Below are 24,049 nucleotides of genomic sequence, written 5' to 3'. Positions count from 1 at the left end.
GTTAGCAGGCATGCAAACCAAGCAGTCCTGCATTTTTAAAAATAGGGGAGGTCTGCTCTGCTGGGGGTGTGTTGTTTCACTGCACGGCACTAGTGAGACGGTGAAATACAACCCGGGGGGAGTTTGAGTAATAAATGCATGAGTTTGGGAGGTAAATCAGTCACAAAATACTGAGCCCTGAGACATGATTTTACAGCCTTGGAAAAATCTGGTTCTTTCCTAAGGTATAAAAGGCAAATGGCAATAGTCAGTGAATGTGCACTTGCATGTGCTTGATTGGCCACTGTGGCGAGGGCGCTGTTTTTTTGTCATTTCGTTTTTTTTAAATGCAGGGTCAAAGTGGGTCTGAAGGCCCCAGAGACAGGTTATGCTAGGTAAACGAAGGTTTGTTCCACAAAAAAGCGTTTGCCTAAGATGAACCGCCACAGTGGAAGAGGACACAGCAACATGACATTTGCACCTGCCCGTGACGCCGCCCATTCAAAATGCCGCACGAAGCCTCGAGTTCAGTATTTCGGCCGGCACCGTCTTGGTTTTATAAAGCGAGAAGTAACCATGTTTGGAAGAGCGGGGTGTGTGTGCCTGTGCCTGACTGAGAGCTCGTCCACCCACACCTGTAACCATGCACCGATTGGAAGGTATAAGCTGTCAATCACACACAAACACACAAACAAACCGCGCTCTATCATCTCTTTGACTCTGAATGGGACCAAAATTTGAATAAATGAACATCCTGCTGTATGGACAAAGACTTGAAACTGTAGCGCCTGAGACGATAAACTCCTCAGGAAAATGTGTACTTTATAATTCACGTGAGAAATGGGGTACTTTCCTCATAGACCTTCTATAGAAAGTCTGACATGTATATTTGCGACCAGGGGAGTCGCCCTCTGCTGGTCATTCCAGAGAATACAGGTTTGAAGCACTGGCTTCCCGGACCGAGTCTACATCCATTTGTTTTGAATACAGTGAGTGTTTATATCTAAAGGTTGTTTTTTTTTCTACAAACAGACTGAAAAAGAAAAAGCAAAAAAAAAAATCATTGTTTAAGTGATTGTTGAAACATTTGTCTTTCCTATGATAGAGATGTCTATGAATAACCTACCACCCCTGCAGCAAGAGTTTACAGGAGGAGGCAGGGTTTGAGTGTTTATGGGTGAGGGGGGGGCCGGGGGGGGGGGGCGGGGATAGGGTGGGTCTACCCCCTCGGTCCCCACCTCCCCGCCCGGCCCCCCCTCGTCCAATCAGAGCAGAGAACCGGTCCCATTCGGGGCCTCGCGACCGTGGAGCTGCGGCGAGGTGGGGGAGGGTCACGTGTGTACACAGTGCGGGGCTCCGCGGCTCCGGCAGCAGTAGTAAAGTCTGCGACGGACGGCCCCCTTCTGCAGAACAAGCCTCCTCGTCCCGGAAAGTTGAAAGATGAAGTGAAGCGAAGTGAGCGGAGAGAAAAGAAATGCGGCGAAACGTTGCGCGGTTTTAATTCTGTCGCCGCGCGTCGTTTTCGTTGGGGGGCTGGTGGGGGGGCTGGACGCGCGTGTTTCCCATTTCATTTCTATTTATGAATTGAATTGAGGATGTCTGTTTGTCAGACGCAGCGACTGAGACAGAATGCCCGTGGAAACGCTTCATCCGGACCCGATGCCTCCGTAGGTTTGTCCCCGAGCCAAGTCCGTGCGTATCTGGTGAGTTTACGCGCTTCTCTCTCTCTCTCTCTCTCTCTCTCTCTCTCTCTCTCTCCGACAAACAGTTCTGTTTCTGCAGAAAGAGAAAAAAGGATTGTTGTTGTTGTTGTTGTTTTATTGCAGTGAATATCACAGCAGCTTTTACAGAAGAAGAAAAAAAGGTGTGAAAAGGTTTGAACTTTTACGCGCTGCGGAGGAGGAGGACAGAGTCTGAGTCAGAGGGGGCTTCAGGGGTTTTTTTGCCCGACAAATAGTCGCAGAAATTGTAGAATGTGATGGTGACAGCGATCCACGATCTGCTCCGTGATGGAGAGACAATGTGTCCACCACCATAATAATAATAATAATAATAATAATAATAATAACAATAATAGAGCCTGGGAAGCTGCTGTATTGTTTTCCCAACCTTCACGGTTCTATGGCAGCACCTGAAGACGTTTTCTCACGGGATCAGGTGTCTTCAAGTTGTGTCAGGTAAAATTCTGAGGTCAAAAAAAGCTCCTCCGTGACTAATTCAAAATTAAAGTTGTTTTACATTTTTTCATTTTTTTTGTAAGTTGAGGCAGACTGTGCCCACCTAACGGGATGTCACCACCCCGGTGCAGTCTGTTGATGTTTATTACAGATGATCGACTTTTCCGGCCACTGATGAGTGATGAGTATCTCATGATTCAGAAGTGTTAATACCAATATTTGATTCAAAGATACTTGAACACATCGAGTTTTCTTTTTTCACCAAGTGGTTTTTCGACACTACTAGACATCTTTGATTTGATGAATGAAGCTTTTTTCCAAGACACTTTTTAATAACAGATGTTTATGTGCATCATCACTGTCATTATTCAGATCCTGGCTATAATGAAGACGATGCAGCACTAGTAATAATGAGATGTTATATGTTAATATGTATGACAGCCATTTACATCCATCTGACTTTGTGGTAATAATAAGCTGAGTGACTTGCTGTTTGAGTGCTCAGAGTGTAAGTCTTTCCTCCTCTCACCAAATGAAATGCTTCTTGAGTTATTGGCTTTGCACTTGTTTTTGTGGGAGAGAGAGGGTGTGTGTGTGTGTGTGTCTGTCTGTGTGTGTGTGTGTGTGTGTGTGTGTGTGTGTGTTTGTCTGTGTGTGTGTGTGTGTGTGTGTGTGTGTGTGGTGCGCTTAATGACAGTAAGCCTGCTTTGTGCTGACCGTTGAACTCTGACTCTTGTGTTGATGCCTGTGACAGCGTGTTGCCGGAAAGGAGCTGAGGAGGAGGGGGCCTCTCTGCCTATAGCGTCCGTGACTCGCGCTTGACCCAAAGTCCGTTACTCGAGTTTGTGAATGATGTGAGGAAATACCCGTTTTCCAAAGCAAATGTGATGTACAGTTGCATCATCACGTCCTCTGTGCAGCAGCTGCGAGTGAACCAAATCATCAAAAGTTTGGACTTTTTTCTGTTGGTGTTGATTTGTAGAGTGGCAGCTTTTAGTGCCGAACAGGTAGATGCTTGATCTGTGTTGCCCCACTGTGACTGCGTGTCAGGCCAGTTGGGACTACTGATGTTTTGGAAAAAAAGTTCTGCGTTATGTAAAACAGAATCTGAGTCAGTGTCAGGTATTTTAATAACCACTGAGAGCCTAGTATTTTTTTTGATTTTGCTAAATGTTATGTATTTACACCTGGCGCCAGATCCCAGCTCCATGCTCTTAGTTAACGGTTCACTTTCCAAGAATAATAGGCAGCTGAGGAGATCACCAAAACCATGCAGGAGAGATTTAGGATCGTCTGTAAATGAGTGATTCACATCTTATTGGCCTCTCATGCAGCAGTGAGGTAGTCTTGTGTTTTTTTAGGCAGGTTTTGAATTACATATTATGAAGTGCCAGAAGATTCCGCCCAACAAAATGTCACGATGTGTGATCTTGTGCGATCATATATTCTTTCTGTTGTGCTTCGGCTGCTGCTCCACGGCGCACTGCCGCAGACATGAGCAGCGAATCATGTGACATCACTCAGTACTTTTCTGAGAAGCGCCTGTAAATTCCAGTAAGGGTATATGAGGGGTGTGGGCCCAGTATGTCACACTACTCCCATCGGGCCCGTGATATCTGGCCGCAAAACGCGGAGACGTCAAAGCATGTGGGCGGCGTCACTCGTGCGAGATCGTGTTTGGTAGGGCTGAGAGCATGCTGAAGCAGGGCCTCCCCCCCTGGGAGTATTCAACTTAACTGCATCTGACATGGAGTGGCGCAAAAAGTTCAGACGGGGTTTAACCCAGTCTGTGACTGCAGTCAAAGTCATGGGCTTATATTCTCTCATGTAGCTTTACTTGACGTACCTTTAAGAGGAGCAACCATCTTCCCCCTAGGTTTTATTATCTCATATGAAAACCTACAATAAAAGATGTGTACAAATGTCTGTGTGCATAATTAATAGAGGGTAACAGGACTGGGCAACAGGACCAAAAACAATCCACAAAAGAGAAAAACATTTTCATCTGACATCTCTTAATATCAGGACATACCAGTATTTTGTACGTAGCTGCAAGACCTGCAACTATACTGCTATTTTTCTTATTCCTTTATGATAGATTATTTCAGTAACAACGACAGCAATGTTTATATACCTGATAAACTATAAAAACTGATTTATGCACTTGAAAAGAAAGGCAATGATACAACTATGAATTCCTCATGCTTTTGTTATTATGCATGCTGTAATAAAAAATAAAAACAGCCTGTTGTTTTGCCCATGTGAATGGGGCGTCTCTTACCTTCTCACCGCCCATCTGTTGTCTTGACAACTGTAATGGTGCTCATTACTTTGAATTAAAACTGACATCGCTCATATACTGTGTGTGCGACTGTGTGTGTGGCGCCTCCAAGTCAGGGGTAGACATTTTCTTCCACCTCCCCTGTATTTTTTCTTTTTCTCCCTCAGCTGAGTGGAAAACTAGAGATTTCATTATCACAGGCTGCTGGCAAAAAATGTGCAGAGCGAAAGTGCAATGACTTTGACAAGAGCAAGAGTACAAGTTGTTGAGAGTAGAGGCACAATCTAATAGTGGTGGTTGTTTACAAGGTTAACCTGATTTGAAATATAAAACACACTTTAAATATATGTATATATACAGCAATTGTGCAGTTACACGTTAATAATTGTACATACTTGCACAAATAGTATGTACATCCTTTATATTTATGTTCCTTAAACTTGGTGTGTTGGGTGCCTTGCTGCTGTAACACCATAATTTGGACATTTAAAGTACATCTATCTACCTACCTATCTACCTACAGTCCCTGACTACCTGCAGTACCTACCTACTTACAGTACCTGCCTACCTAAAGTACCTATCTACCTACAGTACCCACCTACCTACCTACCTACCTACCTAAAGTACCTATCTACCTACAGTACCTACCTAACGTACCTATCTACCTACAGTACCTACCTACCTACCTACCTAAAGTACCTATCTACCTACAGTACCTACCTACCTACCTACCTACCTACCTAAAGTACCTATCTACCTACAGTACCTACCTACCTACCTAAAGTACCTATCTACCTACAGTACCTATCTACCTACAGTACCTACCTACCTACCTAAAGTACCTATCTACCTACTGTACCTATCTACCTATAGTACCTACCTACCTACCTAAAGTACCCATCTACCTACAGTACCTACCTACCTAAAGTACCTATCTACCTACAGTACCTACCTACCTACCTACCTAAAGTACCTATCTACCTACAGTACCTACCTACCTACCTGCCTAAAGTACCTATCTACCTACAGTACCTACCTACCTACCTAAAGTACCTATCTTCCTACAGTACCTATCTACCTACAGTACCTACCTACCTAAAGTACCTATCTACCTACTGTACCTATCTACCTATAGTACCTACCTACCTACCTGAAGTACCCATCTACCTACAGTACCCACCTACCTACCCAAAGTACCTATCTACCTACAGTACCTACCTACCTACATACTTAGCTAGCTAGCTATCTATATCCTATCTACCAGGTGTTGGCTAAAAGTGGCAACTATGCCTTGACTTGTTTCTCCAATGTTTAATGAGTGAAATCCGGGTGGAGCGTTAATTATCTTTAAGCATAAAAGGGACCGATGGTTCGTCAGTCGTGAAGCGTGAAACAAAATAGGTGTAAATAATATCAAATTTATGCCTTAAGGTTTTCCGTTTCCACTATTTACCTTCAATCCAGTATGCATTAAAAAGGCCATGTGGTGCTCTTTGTCTGTGCTACATCACTGTTCTGTCGCTGTCGAGCTCGTGAATCAGATACGACGCTTATCTCGTCGGTTGCAGGCACAGGAAACAGGAACTCAAGAAACAGAAAAGGAGGCTTGATTCAGTTACAGCTTAGCGAGCGTCTGTCATACTTGGTGTGAAGTCTCGATTTCGGGCGAATCTGCGTGTTCAGACGTCGTTGGAAACGAACCCCGGCTGCAGTTTAACAGTAATTAAACACTCACCAGAACCCCATTCATATAAACTCCTTCATATGCAGAACTATGAGATGCCCTTCAGCTGTCGGAAGCTGCACAGTGAGCCAACGTGATAATGAAAGGGTGGCTGACATGTCTGTATACAGCAGGTGCTAATGAATGGGGACGGCCGACCGCAAAGCCCCGAGCTCCCTTTAATAATGGCCAACGTCTCCTCAAGTCATTTTCTCTTTAGGTGATGAGAGGTGGTTGAAGGTTGTGAAGGGAGAACCGACTTCTCTTCAAATCAGATTATGTGTGATTATGTGCTTTTGTCTGTTCTTTAGTCAACGAGTCACCTTGCTGCTAATGTCAGAGAGACATTGTTTACAAGAGGGGCCGACCAGTGCTCCCTTTCTGGGATTGACAGTTTTTCTTCTTTTCCTTTTTCTTTTCTGTCAAGAGTAACACTACACTTCCTTCCTCCTGATCCCGCTCCAGTCCAGCTCTGAGCTCCAGCCGCCACTATAGTGTCATTACAGCCGATCGGAGTAGTATAGAGGAGGGACTGGGCCCTTGTGCGTCTGTGTCTGCGGCATAAGGCCAAAACAGTCCCTCTGTAGTGGAGTTACGTAAGTGAACGGAGGAATGTTTCCCCTTTACTGGCATCGTTGCTCACCCTCCAGGAAAACAAAACTGCCTTCCTTCCAGCGTATTGTTTGGTTTGTTTTTCTTGTGTGTGTGTGTGTGGGGGGGGGGGTTTCCAGAAAATTCAGCAAAGATTGACGACATCTATGTTCTTGTGAATTTTTTCACTTTCTTTTTCGAAGCAGTTCTTGAGAATGAGTCACTGAGGAAATGAAGCCTCTTGGGTGACTGATCGTCGCAACGCTGTCATCTTCCCTTTCCTTGACCAAAGAAATTTGAATAATTCATTTAAAATGACCTGAGTAAATTATGCAAAGAGAGCGTTACATAACTGTTTGAGATCTCGCAGCCCCCAGCAGCCTTGACACACAAAAGGCTCCTGAGGTGCGCCTGGTCGTTTTTCTTTGACCTTGCCCTGAACTGCCAGCCCCTCGGCTCGGCCCTCACTGACCTCCCTCGCCAAGAAGCCTGCTTCACATTTCACTCTTTGTAAATCTACCCATCACCACATGCTCAACCCCCTGGTCAACTTTGGCAGTAACCTGAACAGAAGGTGCAAATGCTTTTACTCAGAGTAAGGGCACCAAAGCGGTGTTCCTCTTTATCTTGCCACTTGACCGTGTGCAAAGCACAAGGGCGGCTCTAATGCAGGCGGCGGTGGCCCTGCACGTGACTGCGGCAGAGACACAGAGATAGAGAGAGGCAGAGAAATCTTGCAGAGGCGTGAAACAAACACAGTTTTGTATTCTTCCTTCAGGACAAGGGCCTCATTTGGCTCTCGACGAGGGAAGAAACGGTGGGTTTTGGGGGCCGAGCTAGCGGCTGAAACTCTGTGGCAGCGACATTGTGAGGCGTTCGTACTCGGCCAGTCAGATGCAGTGGAGTGAAATTAACAGCGTTACCCGGGACATAATAGCCGAGCCGTGGCTGACGTGTTTGTGTGTCAAGACCTCGCTCGCTCTTCTGTCGAGCACAGAAACCAATAACAGGCAGGATTGAATCCTGCAGCCAGGCAAAGTACAGAGAGCACACACACACACATAGACTTCTACATAAAATGTCCACATGAGTTCTCCAACGTGATTTTTTTTTTTTGTCATGATTGTGATATTTCTATTTTTCCACATGACCTCCAAGGCTGAATTACAGGAACACACACAATGGCATATACAGTACACGGTTTGATGTTTTGAACAGTTATGAAACTGATTGGTGATCAAAGCCACATCAATCCGACACAAATCATTGCTTTATTTTTAATAATGAAAAATACTAAAACATCATTATGATTTTGTCAGCATCCTCCACCTCTGATTAGAGTACTTCTGCATTTTTTTGGACGTTTGCCATCAGTGCACTAACTAAACTTCTCCCTTCCCGCAGTCGACCTGTTGAGAGAGCGTGACCGGTGTCAGAGCCCAGCGATGTGGATCTGCATGGTTTACAATGCGACGGACGCCAGCGTGGACCTCCGGCTCTGCCAGGACTTTGGCCTCATCCTGTCAGTCTTCTCCCTCATCTACCTCCTGGTGTGCTTCCCGCTGGGCCTGTGCTACAACGTGCTGCTGGTCGTGGTCAACCTCTCCAACAAGGTGTCCATGACCATGCCGGACGTCTACTTCGTCAACATGGCCATCGCGGGCATCGTGCTCAACCTGGTGGCGCCCGTGGAGCTGCTGAGCTCCACCTTCACCCGCTGGCACGCGTGGGAGTACAACAACGAGGTCTACATCACCCTGCTCATCCTCTTCAACATCTCGTCGCTGGTCATCATGTACTCCACCACGCTGCTCAGTCTGGACTACTACATAGAGCGGGCGCTGCCGCGCACGTACATGTCCAGCGTGTACAACACCAAACATGTGTGCGGGTTCATCTGGGGCGGCGCGGTGCTCACCAGCTTCTCCTCGCTGCTCTTCTACGTGTGCAACCACATCTCCACCAAGATGGTGGAGTGCTCGAAAATGCAGAACAAGGAGGCGGCCGACGCCATCATGATGTTCATCGGCTACGTGGTCCCAGCCGTGGCCGTCCTTTACGCCTTTGTGCTCATCCTGCGCATCCGAAAGGAGTCCACGCCTCTGGATCAGGACTCCGCTCGGTTGGACCCATCCATCCACAGGCTGCTGCTGGCCTCGGTCTGTGTGCAGTTCGTACTGTGGACCCCGTACTACATGACCCTGTTGGTGCACACTGTGGCTGGGGCGCCGGGCTACGTTAGCAGCGCATATTACCTACCTACCTATTACTTCTTGAGGTTCGTGTCCAAGCTGCTGGCGTTCTCCAGCAGTTTCGCCATGCCGCTCATGTACAGGCAGATGAACAAAAACTTCTCCAACAAGCTCCGGCGGCTGCTCAGGAGGCTGCGCTGCGGAGACCAGTCGTGCCCTCACGAACACTCGACAGTGCAGCGGGTGGTGACGTGAGACCGGCGACGCCCCCTCCCACTCCCCCGTTCCCTCCTCATGGCCGAGCCGGCACTTACTCCACCCGCCCCTCCACCCTCTGCAGAGCCACTATCTCGCCGGGCTCCCTCGCTGCTCTGGACTGTGTTAGGAGCCGCCTGTGGAATTCCCTGTCACCATCCAAAAACTTGATCTGATCTACCGGAGCAAAAAAACCACTAAGTGCTGTTATTTCCCATCACAGAGTAGAGCTCTCCACTAAGATACCTGGGCTTCTACTTTCAGGGCAGTAAATTTGAGCGCCATCAGCCAATAACACTGACAAACTATCCTGTTTGCGAGGGACTTCCAATCACTACGCCTTTGCGCCGGATGTTTTTCTGCGTTCAGTGGTTTGGTGCTGACAAGTGTGCGAGTGCATGACTGCCTGAATTTCACTGTAAAGTCTCAAATATGCTATCAGATGTGATTTTTATTTTTTTTTTAATCTTAGCCTTTTCCCTCCAGCACTATCCCCACACACACAAACACACACACACAGAACCAGCCAGCTATAAACTTTAATCATCAAGAGATTGCCAAGCTATTTAGTTTCTAAAGAGAAAACTCCTGCGTTGATGGATGGTGGCGCGTGAATCAGCGACCCACCACAGCTAATGAACTCACATTGTGTGTGTGTGTGTGTGTGTGTGTGTGTGTGTGTGTGTGTGTGTGTGTGTGTGTGTGTGTGTGTGTGCGTGTGCGTGTGAACATTTCAAAGCGCAACACTCGGCGCCGCCGGTGAACAGCACTGTCTGCTACCCTGGAGCTAGAGGCCCTCGATCACTGAAATGAGAGGACAGCTCTGCCTTTGCAGAGCAGAATTGTCCTTTCACTTAAACGTGCGGAGAGGGATTTCGGCGTAACATTTTTTTTTTTGCATTTCAAAGGTGTACAAGTACAACAATACTGGATTATTGTAGCTTCATTTTTTTCTTTATTGACACCAGCGCTACCCTGTAGCTATCAGTAGGTGCTGGTCTGAAGAGACGTTGTAGATTTGAGAGTTTTGAGGCAGGAAGAGATTATTCTTGCAAATGTCAAGCTCCACAACAAGTAGGAGAAGATAAATAGTACACACACACACACACACACACACCACCACCACCACCGTCACCACGAAGTCACACAGATCTACACGGAAATGCTTATGTGAAGCTCGCATTCAGGGTTCAGACGTAACCGGTATACCTCTCGTGATCTCTGCTGAAATCACACCACCTGTTTGAACCACACGCACTTCAAAACCGCCTCGCACGGCCTCGGCTCACTTGGCGATTCGCTGAGTGCGTGTTTTGGCTCCGCGCGAGTCATGCATGTTGCGAGTGTCACGCGGGGTCAGTGGGGACCCCGAGGAGGCGGAATGTGCATTCCCTGAATGCCGCGCACTCTTAACGATTGGTTGGGATGTTTTGGGAAATATGCAGCCGGACTGGGTCACCATCCAATAAAACTAAAGTGTGAAAGACTCGCCTGCCAAGCACCTGCAAACAGCGCGTTTGACGCGGGGGGAGAGTTTGAACTGTAATGCTGCTCAGCTGCGTCGATGCAAGGTGCAGGTTATTGGCCACGCTACTTGGCCTCTAAGTGAAAGGACAACACTTAATAGAGATTAACCCCCAGTTATGTTTCTTGCCTGAGGTCTGTGCATCACTGCATCAATCTGGTTGTATTTTCAATTTGTTTTTCAGAATGAAGAGGGGCCAGTTTATCAATCATCCTGTGAACAGACACACCAGCCAGGTGTTACCGTTACTGTAACTCCCACTCACAGACAACGACAAACGGTAAATAACTTTGAAATTGACGTCTTCGGGTAAACAACTGTGCTTGGCTTTGGCTGTAGAAATGTCAAGGTTTGGACAGTGATTTAATGCTCGTCATACATATATGAAGTTATCATTAAGATTATACTGTATAAGCACATGCACACATACTATTTATTTTTTTCAAACATCCCACATGCCAGGAATATTTTGTCTCTAGGATTCTGCTACAGTCCCATTAATTTATTTTCTGCTCCATAGCCCCGACAACATTTACGTGTATTCATAATCAGTCAGCAGGAAGTGTTTGTTTTCCACTGAAGCTGTGTTTACATTTTGCGCTACAGTATCTATTGCCCCATTTAAAAGAAAAAAATCTAGTATTGTGACACAGTTAATCATTATTTGAACTCAGTTCAAAGTCCAAATGCTTACTGTTCATTGAAGGTTGGGAGTCAAACAGTAGGACACGTGTAACGGTCCATATTCAAGCATCACTCCTTCAGTTGGTCTATTATTTAACCAATAGGTCCAAATGTAACACTTGAATTATAGCGAACAGAATGTTTCCTATTTAATCATTATTTGACACGAGCATGTTTTCCATTGGTATTTTTATGGCGGAAACACGGATAAAAAAACTCAGTCTTACTGTAATGTCACGAAAACACGTCACACTGGAGACTTTCAAAAAAAGGTGTCATTTTGATGAAGAAGAGGTTTAATAGGTTTCGGGAGTTTCAGTCTGAGTCAAACGACAGACAGTGAGTGACAATCGTGGTGATTTTTGGAGAAAAGCTGAATTTAAAGTTAGGACCATTTAACTGCACCGTGTCGCTGCAGCGCCACCTTTAGGGAAATTTGGACACAATGACACCAAACCCTTAAGAATGAACGCAGGTATGTCAAGATAGCCTGGCTTTCAACTTCCGATTCTAACCAGTTTTTTAATGTATGCTCTAACTTTTCACCAAATTCCACTAAAAGCCACCACACCGTTTTTTGAAATATCTCGCAAAGTGACCTCAGATAAATACCTCGTGGTTGAGGTAATAATTAGCAGCCACCGCAAAATTGACTGACTGCACGATATTCACAACGGGCAAACGGAGCTTGATCAGAGAGGGTTTCAAATCACACCCAACTCTGACGAGAGCTCTGTCTGCCTGCGTGTCTTGTCTGGGTTTGGTTTGTTGTTTCAGAGGGGCCGTGCTCTCCACATCATTGCAAGGAAATTGGAGTGATAATCACAGAGTTGAGTCCGATTGCCGAAACAGGCCCGAGTGTGAAAACACCCCTTCAAAGTTCTCGAGTTTTCGAATGTATGCCGGAGAATTCTGGCTGTTTGAACGGCAGAACACCTCAAGGGTCCGGATGAGTCCACTTTCTGATGTGGCACTTTTGTGACTGCGTATGCGAGTGTAAATGTAATGTGTATATATTGTACAGGGGGGCACCATGCTCCTTTCAAAAGAAAAACAACACCACAGTATTTTTTTTTTCTGAGAGATATATATATCTAGATTCTGTAAGTGATCTATTCAACTGTGTCAAAGACTGATTAAAACAATAAACCAAACATGGATGTCGCCGCTTCCGTTTCTCCTGCTCGCCACACCGTTGGCGGCAGAGTTGCTGTTTTATTTTCTCCACTCGGCCCTTTTAACCGTGACACTCAGACTGGGAAGCGTAGCAGCGCATCGGGCCTTGGGGGAATTGTTTTGTCCTCGGTGGGTCCCACAGTCCATTACTGCCGCTGTTCACAATGAAAACAATGTTGTGTTGGCTGCATCTGATAGCGGAGCTGCGCACAGAGCCGCCTGCGGGAAAAAAAGAGATGACGTTTTTGTGTAACGAGTTACAATTAAGGCTCAACAAACGGCCAAGGTTCAGTCGGCAGAATGCAAACTATGGGCCGCCGTTCATTTTTTCTTTTTTTTTTTACAGACAAGAAACTACAACAATAACAACAATGTACTGCAACATAGTTTATGTATTAACTCAATCTCCAGAGCCACACGTGATAGGTCCAGCAGGAGGAAAGGGGAAGTCTTGCATTATATGTACTTCATCTGGAAACGATATGATAATGGAGTGAATTGAACACGGTTGTCATGGTTTCCCCCCCTCTGAGGACCAGAGTTTCAAGGGCGCTGTGAGCGACTCGACGCTGTTGGCTCAAGCGAAGAACACACAGAAAAGACACGGTCCATCAGTGAGATCGCTCACTCGCGTAGTCAATTTATAGTGTGTTCGTGTGTTGTTTCTTTAGTTTTTTTAAAGAGCAGGAAGTCAGTGATGCAAGAGGAAAATAATGACAGAAGTCTCAAAAGGTAACGGACCACGTAAGGTACCAACTTTCAGGAAGGGGGCCCTCAAGAATGTGCGCTTCACCACTCAGCTCCATGTCCCACTTGACACAAGCGGGGCATGGAAGAGAGGAAGAGGAAGAGGAAGAGAAGCACAGACCCTCATAAGAGTCTCCAAGATAGCAAATGGGAACTTGGGCGCGTACGTGTGCGTAACGTGCCGTTATGGCGACGAAGAGCCGGATATTTCCCCTCCGCATTTGGTAGAGACCAAAAAACTGAACTGGGTAAACATTGGACGGATGTCCCTTCAGGGGAACAGAAACAAACATGAGTGAAAATGTTCCACGCGCCCGTGTTTGTGTTCGCGACTGGTTTCTGCTGCGGCGCACTACTGCGGTTCAATATTGTGGGGGGGGGAATACGCTGCTTTCCGGTCGACATTTCGACAAAGTTATGACTCCCGTGTCTGGACAGCAGCTAATTGGAAACTTCGTCCATCAGCAAAAGGGAAATCTAGAGTCTAGGAGTTCAAGACGTCTTCATTGGATGCATACAGTACATCAGCAAGCAGCACATCAATACCAGCTTCAAAGAAGAAAGAAATGTGCGAACAGGAAACTTTCCTTCTCGGTGACCCCTGCGTGACCTCCCCTCCCCCTCCCCCGCGTCTCACAGTCTCCAACACTAATTTGTTCTCGATATCTTTCAGTGGGTGGGAGTCAACCGACATTCAAACACACATCCTTTGACCTTCGGTGAGGGCTCGACTCGTCGGCTGCTCTCGTGAGAGAAAAACCCTGCGGCATCTTGAAATGAAACTGATTCGCACGTGAAATCGAATCAGTTTCACCCGGAACTTTAAAAAAAAGCCTCGTCATTTCCATGGAGGTTTATGTCCAAAGCAGTTGCCAGGCAACCGTTGGAGTCAAGCTAGCGGTTTCCTCTGAGCTAAGCTAACTGCAGTCTTATTTGTAAAAATGAATCATAATTGTATTTATACAGCACCTTTCAGAAGTGGCTTCACAAAGTGCTTTCACAAAAACATACAAATCGCAGACAATTAAAATCAGCATTCCAACAATAATACGCTTTTCAGGTCACATATCTGTATAAAAAGACAATATTCAAAGACGACATCACATTAAAGCAAGTCCTTATGTCTACATATTCCCTAACCCCCTAACTGAATAATAAACATAAGTAAAATGAATTTATCTAATTAACTTTTTTTTTTTAACACAATTTTAGCAATAATGCAATGAAACTGAGCATCTCAAACTGATCTGTGTGTCATACTCGATGTCTCACCACTGTTTTCCTCTTCTCACGGTGTGAGAAGCGTACTCTGTCGGGGGATCAGGGTAACGCTGACATAGCACAGTTTTTAATACGCTACATTAGGCTTAATGTTGTTTTTCTCCTTTTGAGGTTCAAGCCCGACCCAAAGTATGAGGGTCAACTCCAGTCGCACACACACACACACACACACACACACACACACACACACACACCGTCGAACAGCAGACCACCTATGTAGTGAGAACAGTTGGCTTGCGGCCTCGAATGTTTTACCTGGCTGTCGACCAGAATTCACACACAACCCCTGGAACACCGCAGTTTTCCTCACACGTGGCCTGCGAAGATGTAAAGAGGGGAACAACATTTAGCGGGTTTTAGTAGAAAATGGACAATGTTCATGAAATAAATTTGTGCAACAGAAATCAAAGAGCACCGGATTTTCGTCCTCAGTAAACACAGGAAAAGGGAGGAGGGGAAGTTCTTAAATGCGAGGAAGGTACGATGGGATCAAACAGAAAAGACCACCGGGAGTAGTGACGCTGATAAAAACAGGTTCAAAACATTTGAACTGATTGTTGTTGAGGAAGACCCACAACGTGACTTCAGGTCTCGGGGATGCAAGTGGACCAGGGCCGATGCTTGGGAAAGCAATCCACCCTTCCTTCCCTCCCTGCACCTCTTGGCTGGCGCTCTTCCAAAAGGAGAGCAGAGAATAAAAAAGAAAAGAAAAAGAAAATGTTAAAAACACTAACAATAAAATCCCAGCATCAGCTTAATATCAAACACGGCCCTGGACGCTGTGCAGAGGAGCTGGACTGTGCAGGATGTTCCATCTCGAGGTTGCGGTTGTGGCTGCGGTGGATGGTGGGCTGGAGCCAGAAGCACATGAGACTGGTAAGTGGAGGCAGATGGGGGTGTTGTACCCTCCCTCCCACATTGGACCTCCCACTTTCACTCCCCCAACCACAAGCAGTTAAACCCCGCAACTTGCCATTAATAACCCTGGTAATGTTGTCTCGTTCATTAGATGTGACTGGGTGGGAAGTCTCGTCGTTCCTCCCTTTTCTTACTCGAAAACAATAAAGTTATTGTAATAGTATGTTTTTACACTTATGGAAGGATTCCATGGCTATGATAATAACAAGACCGAGACCAAGGGAACGGTTGGATTATCCCTGTCATTCGCCGTACAATTTGATTATTTACCCCTCGGCCTCTTTGAAAGTCTTAGAGGCAGAGATTCACATCAATGTTTTCACCCCGCGCGTGTTATTTTTTCGGTGCAGAAAACCAGCCTCATGACCACATCAGTCATTTCCCTCATCCAGAGCTTGTGCATTGTGATTTTCCTTCATCTTGCCCGAACATGATTCACTGTTTATGCCAAGTGGGCCCCCCAGTGGTCGTGGACAGGGACTGCATCCTCTCTCACCGCCCTGAGCAAATTGATGTCGTTGGAAAAAGGTCACACGGAGGAAGTAGCTGAAGCCCAGTATTTAAATTCAGAGCACAGAGATCATGAAAAATGCCAAAGCTGAGTCTAGACTGGAAGATAGGAGATGATGTGCTGGATAAAATCTGACAGAAAAAAGACAGAAAACAGAACAAACAATCACTATGAGTATTTTTCTCTTATGCTGCAGCACATTGAACTATTTCTTCAAGTGGTTTATACCAACCTCTCTTTTCAAACATAATTCCAGCTCCACTCTTAGAAAAGTACATTGTCCAGACGAGGCTCACTGTTTACTTAACCTTATGTTACCCTTTCTTAATCAGTTTCCGTGGACGACCTTTCTAACCTGCAGAAATCCTGGACTCTGTAAAAGTCCCAACTCCTCTCTCTGGCCTCCTTTGTGTCTTTCATGAGAAATAAGTCCTTGGTGTCACATAATCACATACAGTATTGTATATTTGACTGAATGTGTCGTAAGATCTATCTTCGGTGCTCCCTTAATTTGAGTAACACTTCATCATCTCGGTCATATTTCATGTCATCACTGTGCAGGTGAATATGCAATATGCACGCTGGACTGATCTCTACTGTACATCCCCACTTTCCACTTACGTGTGTGAAGTCATGTGAATTATCGCTCGAGTCTAACTTTCTATATGACCTCTTGAACTTTCTTCTCTTCCCTTTCTCTGTCTCGGCCACTGAGCTGACTTTCTAAAAAACGACAAAAAAAAACCCCGCTTGCTTCCAACCCGCAGAAATTGTTCTCGTCTGTCCCCTCTCCTGTCAAAAAAAAACGACCAACTTGTTTGTCCCAGCAGGGCCACCAGCTGCCGGACTGACCCCGTCTGCTCCTTCGGACCATCGCTGCTGCTCCGCTGCTCCATTTCCTGGCTGCCAACCTCAGTGTCTCCAAGACGTGAGGCTGGGTGCCATCTGCACTCAAAACAGCAGGAGGCACTCTGCTTCCCCGCGATGAAGCCCCCTTTATTCTTAAATGCTTCAACGACTCGACTTTTCCGGAGATTGTGATCCTTTAAGTCACTGACTCACTCCACACAACAGTTTTCCCACTCTCAGTCCTCCTTTGCCTTGCTCGCCACATGTCCTGAGAGCTATACCTGTGAGCATCAACAGCATTAAAAACAACCACAAACAGGACTGGACCATCCACGCATGATGTGGAGGTCAACACAACATGGTTTCGTCACCAGCAAACCCCCTTAGAAAGGGATTGCCTAGTCCCAGTTTGTCTACTGTAGGCCACAAAACATGATTATAGCTCAACCAAAACATGCAACAACAACAATATGTTGGGACTGTGGGCATGCAGGCTTGCTAAATACTACATTAGCACAACATTGACATGTTGAATGTATGGTTGCAAGGGTTTACTAGATATACAGCACCTGTAGGGGAGCATCGGAGTTGTCTTTCTGTTCCAGAATCAGAATCAGAATCAGTTTTATTGCCATGTAAGTAACAGGTTACATACAAGGATTTTTTTTGGTGTTATTAAGGTGCATTTAGCAGTCAACATATATACACAGAATTAGAAAAAGAATATAGAATAAAATAATATCAAATCAAATCAAATTCACACTATTTACAATGAATTTACAATAAATATCGGGGTCACAGGTGAAATGTGTGTGTGGCGGATTACGTTAATATAACGTGTTATGTCCATGGGGAAGGAAGGGAGGTGTCAGTGGGGGTCCCGGGCCTTGTTGATGAGGGGAGCATTTCAAAAAGTTTGTGTCCGGGGTGGGAGGGATCTGCTCTGCTCTTTCCTGCACGCTTCAGAGTCCTGGCGGGTAGCGGGTATCACTTCACTTATCAACATTTTATGAAGTAATAGACATACCAGTTTGATATTATTTGGTATGAGCAAAAGTGTGGTGCTCATGTACATGTGACACTCACTCCGCTGGCTCTCGATTGTTGCTCGTGTCACATTCATAAACCCTGAAGTCGTAGCTGCAACCCCATCCGTCCGGGCAGGGCTCCAGCCTTGGCCTTGGCTTTTCTCTCCCCTCTGGCTGTGTCTGGATGAAGTGACCTTCCCAACCTTGTGAGAAACTCCTAGTCTTTTTTTTTTTTCTTTCTGTCTTTTGGAGGCAAACTCAACATGTCACTGTCACGGAACACAAACCCAATTTTATAATGAGGATGACAAAGATATTTCCTCTTTGCAGCTGCATACTAATATGTTGCCGTAAATAAGAGGCCTGTTATCTCAGTAGATTATGAAGGAATCAATTAAATCAACCCTATCATAAAGCTTTTTTTGTAACAGATGGTCATTGTATGTCTGTAATTATTGAAGGCATCTGCAGTTTATCCATCCAGAGAATCACTACACTAGCCACCAACATATCAAATAGTCTCCATAGTCACAATTTGGACACATAGATTAGTTCAAATTATGTTCATGTTACTCCTTGCCCAGGAGCAAAGGGCCTGTTCTGTTTCCCTCTTATTGAGAGTGAAGGCTCACTCAGCTTTCTCAGCCTGAACCTAAACGTAATTGTAACATTGAGAATGAACATTAAATGAGCAAGGCTTCGAGTGTCTCGTTGTATGTGGGAAATCAATAATTGATACAGATGAGTAGGAAAACTATTTTACCAACATATTGATGGAAAAACTGAGAAAGCTTCTGTGTGCAGTGTGTTTACACGGCCCTCAAGAGTAGGAGGCACATAAACCAGGTGAACAAATACTGTACAGCAAAAAAAAAGGAAAAAGAAGAGGTTTCCATAACAACACAACCGGGTTCGTCTTTACTGTCCAAACTTTTCTTTCCTTTCGTCTTTTGAAATCGCCATCGGGGCAGTTCGGGTCTTGGGATCTTTGCAGACGCTCAGTGGCCACCTCGACTCACAAACAGCACACACACACACACACACACACACAGAAAAAGGAAAGAGGCACAGAAAAGGGAATGTGATGGAGCACGGTGACAATGCTTGGGTGACAGATCATCTCTTGCGTCTCTGTCTCTCCCGCCCTCCTCTCCTTGTCCAGACAGGGTTGGGCCAAACAGCAGGTGGTGCAGAAGAGAAGCTCGGACATGGGACTTAGGAACCGCTGGCTCTCTGACTTCAAGCACCAGACAAGCATGGAGGAGCAACAAATCCCACATTTTCCCAAGTAAGTGCTTGTGCTGTGATTATGATGTTGTGCTCTATGTCTTTTTTTCGTTTGTAATTAGAACAAGGACGGTCAACAGTAAAATTAAGGCTGATACATTCAATCTTATGGACTTATTTATCACTTTACAGTTAATGTGGCATCTGTTGCATTTTGTTTTGTGGCATTCCCTCATGTTTTGTGAATCCGGTTGGATGATCCTTCATGAAGCTTTATCATCTTCCATTACATGTCTGTGATGGCTGACTGTAGTTTGTCAGAGAGAATGTTTACATGATCTCTCAGACATTGGTTTAAAAAGAAAAGAATAAATATATTTAAAAATTTGAACATGCTCAGAACAAAAATAACTGTTTTTGAAAGTATTTAATTCTGTTCCAAAATATCCAAGAGTATTACAAAAGGGTAGTTGAGATGCATGTCTTCAAGATAAGACGAATATATACAGTAGACATTTTGTCTGTAATATTTTCTTGTCTATACATGATTTTATCCACATGTACTTATGTTGTACATGTGCTGAACTACTGCCGTGAAGACTGTTCTTAATGAGAAAGCATTAATATTGCAAACTGTTTACTCTGGTCGGAGTAAAACTCAAAGGTCTGGGAGTGTGTGTCAGTCGTGTTTGCCGACAAAAGCACAGTCTTTCTACAACCAGGGAAAGTCGGGGATTTTGGGGGCCTCCTGATGGTCAACCAAGCGGGATAGTTCATATATTTATCTGATACATACATTCAAAATAATGAGGGTGGTGTGTGTCGACTGGAGCCAACAACACACAAACGCAGAGATTCAGAGGTTTGTTAAATTTTAAAGGCAAATATTTCCCCCCCCCCCCCCTCCCAGCAATTAATAGTCATCAAGTCTGGTATGAGTGAGCTCAGATTGGCTGAGGATTTCTAAGAAGGGATTTCAATGCATCTGTTTAAGTCTGAGGTTTGAATGTTAATGTGCTTACATAGTGTGTGCCATCCATTTTGAGCCGCAGTAGAAAAAACCAAAAAGTCGACACATTGGTTCCGTACTTAAGATTTTAGCCGATTTACAGACATGTACAATGCTGCTTTTGCAGTTTAATTTGATATTGTATACAACATGAATGCTGTTTGTTGCTTTTCAAGTCTTTACACCTAATAGTGTCTTTCATCATCTGTTTTCTTCTTCTTCTTCTTCTTCTTCTTCTCCCTCTCTCGTCTCCACAGCTCAGGTGTCACAGCAGTAGCGTCTCTGGCCAAGGCTCGCTGAATAAAGATGCTCGTGTACTTGGAGAGACAAAGCACCGCTCAAATCGTATGACTCAAAAGAGGAGAAGGAAAACCACCTTTTTTAATGCTCAGGCCAACGGTTTGGTACAGTGGAGAACAATGCGAGTCCTCAGATTAAAAAAGGACAACGTTGTTTTTGAGACATGGAGGTGCTTCCCTCGAGTGTCTGGAATATTTTGCTAGTTGAGCCTTGACGACAGCATGGGGTCAAACAAGCCGTAGTTGTTTTTGCCCCGCTCACCTGACTTGTGTCAGCATGTCAACGCAGCATAGATGATTTGCCCTTTAAAGAGACATAAGTGGGAACCAGCACGGTCTGATGATGTAGCAGCTACAGGTGATTTACATGTGGCCTATGATGATTCAAGACGGTCCAACCGCAGTCAGTATGGAAGTGCAGACAACTGCTTTGGTCTGGATATTCGTTAACAGGACAGAACGACTGAACTCTTCATATGAATACAACACCACGGACCTGATTGAACACTCAGACAAATACCAATCTTACACAATTGGTCTCTTCCTTTCCTGTCTGTACACAATCCTCCTTTTCCCCATTGGATTTATTGGCAACATTCTAATCCTAGTGGTGAACCTGAACCACCGAGAGAAGATGACCATCCCCGACCTCTACTTTGTCAACCTGGCGGTGGCTGACCTCATCCTGGTGGCCGATTCCCTCATCGAGGTCTTCAATCTGAACGAGAAGTATTACGACTACGCCGTCCTCTGCACCTTCATGTCCCTTTTCCTGCAGGTCAACATGTACAGCAGCATCTTCTTTCTCACGTGGATGAGCTTTGACCGCTACATCGCCTTGGCTAACTCCATGAGCAGCAGCCCACTGAGGACTATGCAGCACGCCAAGCTCAGCTGTGGCCTCATCTGGATGGCCTCCATCCTGGCCACCCTGCTCCCCTTCACCATTGTGCAGACCCAGCACAGGGGCGAGGTGCACTTTTGCTTTGCCAACGTCTTTGAGATCCAGTGGCTGGAGGTGACCATTGGCTTTCTGGTGCCCTTCACCATCATTGGTCTGTGCTACTCTCTGATCGGACGCATCCTCATGAGGTCCCAGAAGCACCGTGGATTGTGGCCACGGCGGCAGAAGGCCCTGCGCATGATCGTGGTGGTGGTGCTGGTGTTCTTCATCTGCTGGCTGCCAGAGAACGTCTTCATCAGCATCCAGCTGCTGCAGGGCACAGCTGACCCGTCGCAGAGGACTGCTACCACCCTGTGGCATGACTATCCGCTCGCGGGGCACATTGTTAACCTGGCAGCTTTCTCCAACAGCTGCCTCAACCCCATTATCTACAGTTTTCTAGGCGAAACCTTCAGAGACAAGCTGCGTCTCTTCATCAAGCAGAAGGCCAGCTGGTCGGTGGTGAACCGCTTCTGCCGCCACAGCCTTGATTTACACCTCCCGGTCAGGAGTGTGGTGTCAGAGGTGTGACCGCTAAGAGGAGGGACAATTGTTTTGAAACCAAATCCACAAAATATGCTTTAAAAAAAAAGAAAAAAGAATCTTCATATCAACTAGGGTGAAACATTACCTCAGCTTTCTTTCAACTGTTGATTAGCTTTGCCTCATTATTGTACCAGTATCTCAGTCCACCTGCTCACTTTCTGAACAAAAACACAAAAGCACCGGGAATGTGCACTCAGAGGATTGAAAATGACTTGATGTGTGTATCTTTCGAAGTAGACAACAATGCACACATACAGTACTTAAAGTGATTTTCCATGTTTATCTGCATGTTGGACTGTTTTCTTGAATTGGATTCGGTGTGTTATTCCCTCCCCAGCCTGTGGTAACTGATGGATAGGTGAAGAGAACAGTGTAACAGTGTGAAAGACAGACAATAATGGAACATTTTACATGGGTGAACTCGGATACAAATCTTCCAGAACGTTTTCTGGGTGTGTGGTAGAAATAGCAAAGGCTGCATCACAGCTGCATCAACATGCTTATATAGGAAATACTGCATCATATAAAATCCAATGAGGCAGTCGATTCCAGATGCAAGAGAAAGGTGATTTCAGTTTGAATCCATATGATGATAAGAAATATATTTTTCCAGATACTCAAAACATACTTGCAATCCATATCAACAAAATGATGATAGAAATAAAAGTCGAGTATCAAAGCAGAAACACGTCTTTAAAAATGTAGGATCCCACAGTTAAGGAACAAACTGACCTGCTTCTCATTGCACCTCTTCAAATAATATACAAAACCAGTTTCTTTGTACTTTTCAGTTACCCCCTTTTTTCTTGTAATGGAAAAGAAAATGGCATTACATGAAAACCAAACAATCAGAGGACAATGCAAACAAATGTTCACAAATGTATTTGTTTTTATTTTTTAAGGAATAAAGAAAATGTCACATTTTCTAGAAATATAAAGTGAAAGTTGTCGACTTCAAATACAGTATGGAATAGATAACAGGTAATGTAGCTGCACCCTTCATTTCTTACTTGTTGTTCTGAACATTCTGGTCAAAGTCAAATTGTGAGATGAGTTATATATTTATATGTATATATATATATATATATATATATATATATATATATATATATATATATATATATATATATATATATATATATATATATATATATATATATATGACACAGTTTTTGTGAGATTGATATGTTGGGGGTAATGCGGGAATCAGTGAGTGCTCATTTCAAACATGGATGAGTTATTACCCCACCTGTCAGTTCCCGTTAGTGTGATGATAGAGCAAAGAGGCAGGTGTTGTTTTTGCCTGGAGGGGATGAGAGTGGGTAAACACATCATTCAATGATGATAAGGTGAAGCCGCTTCAATCTTCCGTTCATTCGCCGTCTTAACATTACGCTGATAGACAACATTGGCGAAACGTATAGGCATAAGAAATGGGCCTGCAACATTCTTTATCTGCACATTTTTGGCCTATTTTTATCTACTTTTTTTTTTTTTAATCACAAGAATAAAAACTGAAATCAAACAAATGACATCAGACACATCCACAAAGCCATCACTGGACATGTGGACTCTCTTTAAGTATGTCAACGCAATATGATTTAGTTGCATTTGGCAGAACAAAGACGCTCATCAGCACATCCACACCACACGTTAATGTAATGCACATCACCAGGCTACATGGGAGCAGTGCAAAAATTTTGGAATTGCATAGGCCTCAGAGGAGAGGTTCTCTGAAACCTGTCATAAAGTTTTACAGCATTGTGGTTTGTTGACCCTATCAGGACGAACTAATTATTTTTCTGTAATATTGCACTATCTTCTGTCAATTCAATAGTGCTTATCTGTCTACGCTGGAATAGAACAGGGTCCCAAAAGGTTGTCATTTGTTTTTTTTGCAAAACCAAATCACTGTACAGTATCATGTACAACAGGTTCTGTGCATTAGGGATGTTAAAGACACAGAGGCTTTGTTTAGTATGGACTCAAAGAGCACAGAAACGCGGCCACACCAAGGTTTGAAGCTCGTTCGTCGGTTTATATAAGATCTGTGTATTGCCAGCCTGTGGTGGGCCTGTGCTGTGTTTGTGCATGAGTCGATAGAGATA

General features: G+C 44.8%; 2 protein-coding genes across 3 annotated transcripts; both read left to right on the top strand.

Moving 5' to 3' along the window:
• The first annotated feature begins 1,262 nt into the window (after positions 1-1,262).
• gpr146 (G protein-coupled receptor 146) lies at positions 1,263-12,561 on the top strand. 2 transcript variants are annotated; one of them, XM_035615641.2, is made up of 3 exons: positions 1,286-1,434; positions 1,590-1,682; positions 8,156-12,561. In XM_035615641.2, exon 3 carries the CDS (start codon positions 8,197-8,199, stop codon positions 9,196-9,198), a length of 1,002 nt encoding a protein of 333 aa, XP_035471534.2. In that variant the 5' UTR covers positions 1,286-1,434; positions 1,590-1,682; positions 8,156-8,196; the 3' UTR covers positions 9,199-12,561. The 2 variants fall into 2 exon arrangements, 1 of the variants encoding a protein (XP_035471534.2); XR_004785983.2 differs by lacking the exon at positions 8,156-12,561 and adding an exon at positions 2,911-5,008 and having other exon boundaries at positions 1,263-1,682.
• A 7,727-nt stretch (positions 12,562-20,288) lies between these two features.
• Positions 20,289-22,883, top strand: gper1 (G protein-coupled estrogen receptor 1). Its single transcript, XM_035615300.2, has one exon. It carries the CDS (start codon positions 20,820-20,822, stop codon positions 21,924-21,926), a length of 1,107 nt encoding a protein of 368 aa, XP_035471193.1. The 5' UTR covers positions 20,289-20,819; the 3' UTR covers positions 21,927-22,883.
• The last annotated feature ends 1,166 nt before the right edge of the window (positions 22,884-24,049 follow it).

This window comes from Scophthalmus maximus, chromosome 17, assembly GCF_022379125.1.
Source record: "Scophthalmus maximus strain ysfricsl-2021 chromosome 17, ASM2237912v1, whole genome shotgun sequence".
NCBI lineage: Eukaryota > Metazoa > Chordata > Actinopteri > Pleuronectiformes > Scophthalmidae > Scophthalmus > Scophthalmus maximus.
This window is presented reverse-complemented; position numbering and strand designations above follow the sequence as displayed.

What these genes read in the sequence shown, in the direction of transcription:
- gper1 (XM_035615300.2), top strand. Translation starts at nt 20,820, where the DNA reads ATGTGGCCTATGATGATTCAAGACGGTCCAACCGCAGTCAGTATGGAA.
- gpr146 (XM_035615641.2), top strand. Translation starts at nt 8,197, where the DNA reads ATGTGGATCTGCATGGTTTACAATGCGACGGACGCCAGCGTGGACCTC.